The sequence below is a fragment of the Limanda limanda genome, chromosome 7 (genome assembly GCF_963576545.1).
Source record: "Limanda limanda chromosome 7, fLimLim1.1, whole genome shotgun sequence".
Lineage (NCBI taxonomy): Eukaryota > Metazoa > Chordata > Actinopteri > Pleuronectiformes > Pleuronectidae > Limanda > Limanda limanda.
In genome coordinates this window covers 3286188-3297789 of record NC_083642.1, presented here as the reverse complement: position 1 = coordinate 3297789, position 11602 = coordinate 3286188, and the positions used below count along the sequence as shown (strand labels likewise).

Genomic DNA, 11602 nt, shown 5'->3' with positions numbered 1-11602 from the left:
CTCTGACGTCATCGGGCAGCACCCTGGGACGGACGCGTCTGTTCTGATCTTTCACGTTTTACCTGTAAACTACCGACCCGTGCGCGTGTCCGCCGCGCGTAACCGCTCCGTGAACATGGTGTGCGGCGGCTTCAGCTGTTCCAAGAACGCGCTGTGCTCCCTCAACGTGGTTTATATGGTGAGTGGACAAAATGGAGCATCATGCTAACTGTCTGCTAGCCGCGTTAGCCGGGGCTAGCTAGCTTAGCTTAGCACGACTGTGACTGATGATTCCGCCCTGTGCTCCCCGCGGCCCCGGTCCCTGTCTGCCGGCGGTGGTCGGTCTGTCCCCCGGTCACTTCCGTAGAAGACCCCCGGGACACGTGTAGCTGTGGACACTGGTGGGACTGGTGAGGAGACACGTAGCTGCTGCTAGCACGGCGCTAGCACGTTAGCTGTCCCCATTAGCACGTTAGCTGTCCCCATTAGCATGAGGTCCCGTTAGCCGAGAGGCCAGCTGACCCGGTTCATCTGCAACAACATAGTGCGTGTGAGCGTGTGCGTGTGTGTCTCTACAGCTGTGAGGACAGTGGTGGATCCACCGTCCTTCTGAGGACATTTAACTGGTCCCCACTAGGTCACAGGCTGGTTTGAGGGTTAGGAACTGGTTTAGGTATTTAGTGATGTGTGTTGTATCAACGAGTGTCCTCACAACTATAGAGAGACAAGTGTGTGTGTGTGCTGATGTGATCCAGTGCAACACATCTGTATCCAAACAACATCTGGAAACACTAATACTCCCACTTACATGTATTTACAATATCTAATATCAACACGCAGTACTATATAACTATTCTACTGCTTATTTACAAAGATGTTTGTTTAGCGGAGCTGTAAAGTATATGTGTAGAAGTGATTTCAGCCAAACATGGTTGTGAAGTAAACTCTTACTTTCATTTAATGTATTTGAGATTATTTGATTTTGACTTATATATTTATACAAACTAATATTCAGGTACAATGCATAACAATAACACAACATATGAGACAAATGTTTCTTGTCTGGGTTACACCTTCGTTCATAGGTGGTTTTTCTATCGGTAACTGAAAAAAACGAATAAAGTTACAATTTATTAAATCCAAAAAGTCATTTGAGATACAATAAAACATCTATAAATATTTAGGGAGTCATAAATAGGTTGTGTTTCCTGCTGCAGACAGTGATAATAGTTGTGTGGCTGTCAGGAGATATTAATAATGATTCACCTCTAACCACAAGTGTTCAATCAGTTTGTTTGTTTAACCAACTGGTCTGTGGTGTTTTTAAAGTTGACCTAGTTGATCCTGTAGAAAACATGTTAGGTAACACAACGCTTTCCAGTTGCATCATATCACACAGTTGTGTCTGTTGTTGTCACTCGCTGTTCGACGTGTGTTAACAATGAGCTGATCCTGTTCTCTTCCATGTTCAGTATTAACACTGAGGAAATTCATCTGTAATTCAATGTTCTAGTCATATTTCAACCCATAAGGTGGTTACACGCTGGAGTTCTATGATCTGCTGCTTTTCTTTCTCTTTTTTTACACTAAACTGAATAATTTTTGTCTTATGATCCGTTGCCGAGTCAGAAAAACATTCAAAGACATTTTCCTGGACCTGAGGGAAAGTGGGCCGGACGTTTTCTTCTGTTTTATAAACCAAATATTCTTTGATTGATCAAGAAAATAGTCACAGATGAATATTGGAGTTGAACGTTTGTTGACGTTGTAATATTGAGACATGACACTGTTGTCTGGGGTTTTGGTTTGTACAATAACACATAAATAGTGATGTGGTTAAATAGTGTTTTTAAAATAGTCAAATGAAACTTGTGTGGAGCCAAAAACTAAAGAAAACACAGATTTGACCTGATAAAGTTTAAATTAATATTTGTATCGTTGAGAGTATTCACAGGAGTTTAGTTTCTGATGATGTGAAACGATTTTATGATTCAGTTCCACGTGAAAACCTCTCAACCTCAAACCCAGACTTCCACTCGGCTGGTTTCTGTCTCTGTGACGGAGGCTGAGCTCCACCTGCATTATTTATCTTCGCTTGAATTAGAATCAGCTGAGATTTCCCAGAGACCCGAGCAGTGTTGACAGGAAGCGTGGCGTTGGTGTTAACCACGTGACGACGACTCGGGCTCACTTCCTGTCCTGTGCTCCCTGCAGCTGGTGGGGCTGCTGCTGATCGGAGTGGCAGCATGGGGGAAAGGCTTCGGCCTGGTGTCCAGCATCCACATCATCGGGGGGGTCATCGCGGTGGGTTTCTTCCTGCTGCTCATCGCCATCGTCGGACTCATCGGAGCGATTCACCACCACCAAGTGATGCTGTTCTTCGTATCCTTCCACACAGAACGTGAAGGAACATTTGTACATGTGGGCGGGTTGTTGTAATTGTGTTGCAGTGTTGTCGTGTTCTCGTGTTGCTTCCTTGACTCCTCCTCTCTCAGTACATGGTGGTTCTCTTCATCGTGTTCCTCTTCCAGTTCGGAGTTTCCTGTTCCTGTCTGGCGGTGAACCGCGGGCAGCAGGTGAGCAGACTCGTACCTTCCGACAAAATCACACACTGTAAATAAAGATGGACGACATGGCGGCTCCCAGAGGTGAAGCCAAAACATCCAGATCACCCCCTGGTGGCGGTCTGCAGTATAGGTCATAACCCCTGCCTCTTCCATGAGGCAGTGTTAATGTTTCTGATGCGTTTGGTTTTAAGAACGAGGAAGAAGTGGAGTCACGTTTTCCATCTTTATTGACAATCAATAATCAGATCATGTTCACGTCTCCATAAATAACTTGCTGTTAGATTAGTTCATGATTTTTACTTTTTGTTTTCTGCTCTTGCTTTTCCAGGAGGGTCTTCTGAACTCTACGTGGGGAATGTTGAACAACAAGACCAAGACGGACCTGGAGAGTCAACTGAACTGCTGTGGGCTGCTGAACGGGACCAGCAGCCGGACCCAGTTTGAGCTGGACGTGCAGAACTGCCCGGCTGTAAGTGATGAATGTCACATTTTCAATCTTTGCATCCGTCAGAGTTTGAAAAACCACCTCCTGAATCCTGGCTGTTGCCTTAAGAGCTCACAGAACATTTACAAAACCTTTAATTTCTCAGCTTCTGTATGAAAATCCTGCTTGAACAGCACAGGTGATTATTTAAATTTCAGCAGAAATTAACAGCATTTAGTTTCTGCTTCATTCGTCCCATTTGGTCTTTAAATATACCGTTAATTTGCATCGTAGATAAACAGATTTGTGTTTTTCCTGTGCAGACCCAGTTCAAAGGAGGCCACTCTCTCTCTCTGCAGTTCTCAGAATAGATTTCAGGAGCTAAGCTGGTCTCACACACACAGTTGACTCACTGCTCATGACTAAAGGCCGTCGCTTCCTCTTTTTTCGTCCGTCAATCCAGTTTTGCAAAAAGGATCATTCCTGTCACTCCTGTGGGGATATGATGCTGAATCATGCAACCGAGGCTCTGAAGATCCTCGGGGGCGTCGGGCTCTTCTTCAGCTTCACAGAGGTGAGCGTCCTCAGACCCACAACTTTCTATCATTCTCTCATTCAACAGTGAAGTGAGAGGGCGTTACTACTATAATAATATGTATAATAACTCAACCTGGAGGTTACCGAGCCGCAGTGTAACGTGCACACGCTCGGCTCCGCTTGATACTTGATGTTCACAGGAGTCCTGCCCTTAGTTTGGATTTATATCATCATGTTGGACTTCACCGGCTGATAAATGGAGAATTTAATGGAGGAGTAAATAATTCTGGAGGAAGTCAAACACAGTCTCCTCCTGTAGCTCCACGAGGCAACAACAGTAACAACACAATCTGAAGGAATCCATAGTTTAAGTTGTCGACTGTAGCTTACTTCTGAATTAATGAGGTCAAGTTCTGAGAAAACCCCAAAGCGGTGAACCCTCCCTGTTCACTCTGCTGATCTTTATCAGGATCAGTCATCTCTCGGTGATGTTTCATAATGAACGTGGTGAGACTCTAGTTGCAGCGAGTAAAGAGTGAGACATTCTGCAGGAAACTGTGGATAAACTCTGCGACTGATTTGTCGCGGCAGAGACACACGAGCCCGAGGCCGAGGAAACAAGCCGCTGCCAAAACTGCTCTGTTTGTGTTTTTCATTTCCCTTCTCCAGTCGTGTCTCACACCTCCAGCATCAAAGAGAAAAGTTGTTGTGTTGACGTCACAGTTATTGTGCGAAACGAGTCCGTCAGAGCATAAGTTCAGCTGATGAGTCAGACCTTTTACTTTAGTTCACTTGAGAATCTGTGACGAGGTTCGATTCCCGTTCTCTCCTGACAGAATATCACAGTGTGTGTCCTCCTCTAACTGAACCCTCTCTGACCCGTGTGCTCCTCCCACTCACAGATCCTCGGCGTGTGGCTCGCCGTGCGCTACAGGAACCAGAAGGACCCACGAGCCAACCCCAGTGCTTTCCTATAGTCCGGCCCTCGCCCGCAGTGTAGTGCCATAGATGCAGTTTTCAGACACACTGGCACACACACACACACACACACACACACACACACACACACACAGAGTAGTGCACATCTAGAGGCAGACACTCAGGCATATGATACAAGTTCACACCAACCACGACAACACACAACGAACGAGTGCACGCAGCACCAGACACACACCGAGGAACACAACACTCTCACCTGAGATCCAGAAACCACCACAACCCGTCACTCTGTTTTCTTTCTGCCGGAGCCGAGGCTGCGGCCCGCTGGATTCTTGTGTATGAAAGGACGACTTGTTTCCCCAGGTCCTCGTTGTGGGTCTCACGACGGTCAGCCTTGACTCGAGTTCCAGATCCCCGGCTCGGTTTCCTAACGCGTGAGAAGCGCTGCGATAGCTCTGCATGTGTCGTGCGCCTGCAGCAGAGAGTGAGTGGCTGTGCATCATCCAACAGATCCACTCGTATGCACCTTGACTCCTTCCTCTAGCGTAGTGCCACCACCTAACAACACCCATCCCTCCGGTCAGTGACGTGTGAATCTGTAAAATGTTCAGTGGGATGAGTCATTTGAATGAAAGACGACAAACTGGATGTGCGGTGTAGAGTAGTTGTTTTTTTTTGTGTGTTTATTATTTTTTTTGCCCGATGCCACAAATGCCGATCAAACAGGTTTAGTGCGTAAGAATAGATTTTAGGTGACGTAGTGGCTTGTCATTCTGGTTCTCGTATTTATGAACTGTAACTGAGCCAAACTAACTTTTAACAGTCAGAGACGTTAGGAAGCCGCCGGACTGCAGACGTGTTGTTGTACATACTCTTTAAATACTGTAGTTCTCAATGGTCCTCTTCCTCCTCCTCTTCCTCCTCCTCCGCCCCTCTAGTGATGAGGTTTGCCTGCATAGTTGACGATATCTCACCCTCCCTGTATTTAATACGTTCCTTTGTGTCGCACATTGATGTTGCTTAGATTAGATTCTGCTGGTTTAAACAAAGTGGATTCAGGTACGCGTGGTTTCCTCCTGTGTAACTGGAAGAAATCTCAAACATGTAAAAACAAATGAAAAGAGTATGTGCTGTTTGATTTGAAGTATTTGGGTGAATTTGGCCAAATCTGCTTTGAAAACCCAGTTTTGTTTTTATGGTGTTAATTGTGAAAATGCTTCTTCTTTTTTTCAATATTTGAAACGATTCTACTTTGGTGGATTTATTTCCGCCGGCGTGATTAGCGTGTTCTCCATCGGCTCCTTTGCTCATCAGTGTTAAATGCTTTGTAAAGACGTGTTCGAGATCTATTTAAATTAAGTTTGATGACGCACATTAGGTTGAAGTTGTGTTGCGGTTTGGATGAAATCATTTTTAATGCCTCGCTTGATGTTTGACTTCTCGTGTTGATGAATCACTGCTCATTCATTCTCTGCGTGATGTTTGTTTTTTCTCTTTTTGAATCTGCTTTTAACTTAAAGGACTAACACAGACTGTAATCACATGTCTTACTTGAACCTGTCGACTTCGCTGAAATGGATTTTTCCTGCTGCTGCTGGTTTGGATTCGTCGTTGGTGTAAACGAGCATTTTGACAGATCTTAAACATTGAGCGTTATATTTCACCTCACTATGAATTTGTGTGCACTTGTTATTCAAACTTATCCCTGGATTTTTTGAGACTTCATTTTCCAAATAATAAAACCTCAAATTGGGAACCGTTTCCCACGAGTCATTGTTTCTTTACACATTCAGTCGTGTCCTTGAAAATATATGTGATGATGTTGTGTTGATGACACAATTAAACAATGAAAATACCAATGAAGGGAAATAATACTCATAATATAATATGAGGGGGAAATGTTAATATGCTGCACAAACATGTCAATGACAAATAATGCCATTAATAATATGATTAATTCAAACAGGGTTCTCGAACTTTAAGTGCTCAGGTCCTAATTCAAACTAAAATAATTAAAGTTTTGGATGATTGAGAATCTTCGCTCATTTATATTATAATGAACACGCTGTGAATTCATCTTTATTTCACGTTGCACCTCAATAAATGTGAGGACTCATCATCCCAACTGGTTTATACTGGTGACACTAGTCTGAACCGGCTCATAAGAGCAAGTGGCTGTAACTCAAAAGGCTAAGAAACATTATTTTCTGGAGTTACAAATACAAATATCTAATTCAAATGAAGTTTAAATAAATGTATATATTTTTTGAACATTCTTGGTATTTTCCCTGATGCTCAAATGTCGAATGTGTCATAGATGTAAACGTGAGGCTCAAACTGGAAGGATCCTGTATTCTAGTGGGTTTGATATGTTTCTACTGTAGATATAGATTCTATCTGTGGAATCCTGGTCGAGATGGTCACGATTTCATTGCCCTAAAATCAAACTTTTTGGCTGATGTAGTGTAAAATATTCTAAAGCTGTTTCTATATAAGTTCAAATCAATAGAAAAACCCTGAAAGCTGCTTTAATGTGACGCAGCAGAAAGTCTCTGACTCACTTTCATCATCTCTAAGAACTGGTGTAGAACTTTGCATCTGATTAAACCTGCTGAACTCTGCAGAGATCCAGTTCACCTTTCACCACCAGGTGGCAGTGCAGCGTCTGCGGCTCATTCTCTGATATATAAGTAAACAAGCAGAGAGTTTATATACAAAGAGATTTTCTTCCTGGGAAAATTCTCACACAGACGGATGGCGTCCGAGCTGGAGGTGGATCGACGCTGCTGCCGTGAGATGGATCCAGTCGAGCCGTGGGTTTGATTCCCTGTGATGTTCCTTCAGAGGCCGTTAATCCCCTCAGCTGGGAGGGGTCCAGTGATGATGATGGGGGGGGGGGGTGCTCAAATACACTGACAACACACGAGGAAAACTATCCTGATACCTTTCAACCAAGGTCGTCCTAAATGAGGATAAACTGCCCCTCCGCCCTCGTCCTAATGGCCCGTGGCAGACTGCCGCCTGACCCCTGTGACCCCCACCCTTCCCGAGATGCGTGACCTGATGGCCGGTAGTGCCCCCCCCCCCGCCGGGGACGACTGCGTCTCCGTTGTCCTGAGACACAGGGACATTTATGTAAGTGGAATGTGTCTGCTCAGGACTTTGGGTCTTGAGTGTGTCCGTTGGCCGGGGACCAAACGTCCCGTCCCCGGTCCTGTCAGCGTGTCCTCCTGAGGGCCCGGTGCCAGAACCCCCCCACCCCCCCACCCGTGATGCATGTCCATATGCCGGGTGTATCGGCCCGGAGAGGCTCTGAAGAAGAACTGCACCAACAGAGACGGCCATCTGTCCTCTTACGGATATAGCATGAGCTCTGCAGGCCGAGGAGGTCGGATCCTAAAACATTGAGTTTGTTATATCAGCGTTCGGTCATAAAGGGCTTCACCTATAGGAGATGAGCTCGGTTCTCATCAGGGGCCACGATGACGCTGGGACACGTCATCAGGAACCTATAGATTCTAATGGTTCCATCTCCACTGATGGAAGAAGTGTTCACATCTCTAGGTCTGAAATACAAACTGTAACTGTCAATACAGAGGATTCATCCACTTCAGAGGCCAAACAAGGGTCCAGTTTACAAACAGGCACCAATTACATGTCACCTGCACAGCTCCTGATTTAGGAAGCTTTTTACTATGAAAAATCACATTGAATATATATTTAGAAAATAGTTCAGAGTTCTTCAAAATAAAGCTTAAAAAACAGAAATTATTCCCAAATTGTCAAATTCATTGTTTGTATCATTAGTGACTAGTTTTATGTGTTTTAAGACTTCAGGAGCCAATCAGATTTCAGCCACTGTAGTTTTTGTGTAGCCACTTGAAGTATAGGTCAGAAGACAATAAGCATTTTTCAGTGTATCTAGTTTTCACAATAAAAGTCACCTAAGACATTAGTACTTATTCTCTTTTTAAAAAATATAAAAATGTTATAAGAAGCAGTGGTGGAATGTTTAGGTACATTTACACAACTTCTGTATTTAAATACATTTCTATACTTTTATTTACACACTTCCTTTTACGTAATACTTGTACTACTTTACATTTCAGAGGATATTGTCCTTTTTTACTCAAGTTACTAGTTTCAACTCCATAAATCAGTTTGTATTAATATATGTGGCATTAGCTGAAACTGCACAAATTATGATATTACATATATATATTTTAACATTGACACAGTCCATTCTTTAGTACTTTTGATACTTGAGGTAGTTTTATGGAATAACTTCTGTACATTGTATTTAAATAAAACAAATAACATTTATAAATATGAATACGTTAAACTTAATGTACATTGATTTGTTTGCTTGCCTCCACTGATCATAATTAATGATAAAAATAGATCATGAGTTCATGTTTCCTCACACTGAGGCTGTGATATTAAACCTCTACATGATTTAAATGATATTAACATGAAATTCTCCTTTAAGACGTGAATCCTCAGAACGACCTCCTGCTTCACCTGCGCTGCCCTTTTTCCATCTGAGGAGCAACAACATGCATCTGTTTCATTATTGATGGACCGTATTGACCCGTTTGTCTTCCCTGCAGGACGAAGGGAATGATCTGACTTCCTGTTTGTCCTCACACAGCTGCAGGAAGAATCCACATCCACATACAAACCCATTAAAACCACCAGGGCTCATCCACAGAGACACTGATCCACACGCCGGAGGAAACTCCAGCTGTTTATAGATCATAAAGAAACAAAAGAGCTGTTTTATTGTTCTTAGCAGGAGAAGACGTCGGAGCAGTGACAAAAAACATTCGGCCTGTTTTACTGTTGTACCCCAGAGAGGAAGTTAGTGATAGAAACACACAGTTACGTTGTTCTGCTCCCAAACATTTGTTGGCTTGTTAACTTATTGAAATGTCCAGTTTCTGCCACTGAAAAACGTTTTATAACAATCTCCAGTTTGCCTCTGGATTCTGACACTATCGTACACACAGACTATTTCAGAATGATCCGCTTATTAGCCTTTATCACCAACCCCCCCCCCCCCCCCCCCCCCCCCCCCCCACGGCATCATGATAAGATAACCCTCCCACACAATGTCTCCGCCTGCATGTGATCATACATCTCACACTCTCGCAGAACCGAGCTGCGAGACGTTAATTTCAGCTGGAGAAAAATCGTGCGTGCTTCAGATTTTACCTCAGTTATTGTCTGTGTTTGGACAATAAGTTTGACACGAGCACAAAGTGAACAAGATGAATCTGCTGCTGCTGGACACAAAGATCTGAAACACACGGAATCCCAGTTGAGCTCATAACTCCACCAGTGCCTGAAAGTCACCAAATCACAGACTCGTAGATTTCGGTTCCTTAGGATTCATTTTTCGGGATTCATAGGTTTAGGGTTGGGTAGGTTAACCCTGGACTCACTGGGAGCTCGGTCCTGGGACGGCCCTTTGACCCAGTGGAGGAGGTGGGACAGAGGACAGTGATGTCTTCTCTGATGGACAAGCCGCCCCCCCCTCAGCAGGACACCATCACAGCACTGGGCAGCTCCTCCAGCGACAGACACTCAATCTTTATTTAACTTGTACTTTCCTGTTTTCTGCAGCTTCTTATCTCATCTTATCTTATCGGATCATAGCAGATCGCAGCTTTGTGTATCGTCATGTCTCATATCGTATCTTATCGTATCTTAATGCATCGTCTCATATTCTATTGAATCTTAGCAAATTGTTGTATCGTATCTTAATCTGTATTTATTTCATTACATCAATCATGACGACTTTAAACAGTGTTGAAGTCCGGTGTGTGTACAGAACCTTCAAACTGTACGAGCCAACCGCCTCATAGCTCTGTTCTGTTTTCATTTAATTCAGAAACACTATTTCACTTTGTTTACAGTTCAACGGATGAATTATTACAATCAAAGCCGACTTGACTTATCTTTCAATTCTCTGACTCGAACCACCTCCTTCTGCCAAGTTACACCATGATCCATTCAGTAGTTTTTGTGTAACTTATAAACAAATACACAAACCAACCAACAAATCACAGGGGTGAAAACACCAGCTCCTTGGGGAAGGTAACAACTGGACGACTCTGGTGATCCCTCCACTTAATCACTGCCAGCTGTGGAGTGTAGCTCCACACATACACACGTGTTGGGGAACAGTGGCATGATAGCCGAGGTGTGGCGTTGCATCTCAAATCCACTGCTGTGCTTAAAGTAAATCCATATCTGTACCAAGCAGAGGGTGAAAAATCAATCACGATCAGTGTGACGGGGGGGGGGGGGGGGGTTGTGCGACGTGTTGCTGTGGAGGAGAATGCAGAGCGTGAGAAAGAGAGAGAGAGAGAGAGAGAGAGAGAGAGAGAGGCAGAGCAGCCACGAGGCGGCTTCATCGCTATGAACTGCAGATTGAAGTGACCTCTGGACCTGAGCCGGCCATGTTTCCCTAATTACCTCGTCTCACCTTCCTGATAAACGGCCCCGAGACTCTCTCTCTCTCTCTCTCTCTCTCTCTCTCTCTCTCTCTCTCTCTCTCTCTCTCTCCTCTCTCTCTCTCTCCTCTGCAGCAGCGTTCACAGCCGCACCCCCGACGGAGCTCAGGTGAAGTTACTGTTGTGTTCTGGTGAACCTTCAGGAGCGAGAATGAGAAGAAGACCAAAGATGGTCTCGATAACTCACCTTTAAATCTCTGCTGACACCAACTACTGATTCAATATCTACAGAGGAAGATGTAGTATTCAGTGTTTAATAAGTAGTCCTACATAAGAAAAGTGGAAAGGAATAACCCTAGTGAGTATTTTTATTGGCCTACATGTATTCCCTCTATCGCCCCCTAACCCCAATCATCACAACTGAACACCTAACCCTAAATTAATCTAAGTTAAACCCAACTCTGAGGGGTTTGAAGAAGTGGTCACCATCGTTTTGGATTCAGCTGCAGCGCTGTTTACTCCTGAGACTCCAGAAGAAACATTGTTAATGAGTGAATAATGAGTGAATCTCATTATAATAGAGATAATGAGTGAATCTTCATTTTTGTGTGGAACTATCCCTTTAAGGCGTCTTTACCCATAAACCCTAAAGGTCAGTGTTTCTAATGGAAGAGGTCACGGGGTCACAGGGTTTCCAT

The 11602-nt window shown here is 44.0% G+C and overlaps 1 protein-coding gene across 1 annotated transcript; it reads left to right on the top strand.

Moving 5' to 3' along the window:
- On the top strand, positions 1-6207 carry tspan31 (tetraspanin 31). Its single transcript, XM_061074501.1, has 6 exons — positions 1-178; positions 2194-2361; positions 2475-2555; positions 2875-3015; positions 3434-3544; positions 4410-6207. The coding sequence occupies exons 1-6, from the start codon at positions 116-118 to the stop codon at positions 4482-4484; spliced, it is 639 nt and encodes a 212-aa protein (XP_060930484.1). The 5' UTR covers positions 1-115; the 3' UTR covers positions 4485-6207.
- The last annotated feature ends 5395 nt before the right edge of the window (positions 6208-11602 follow it).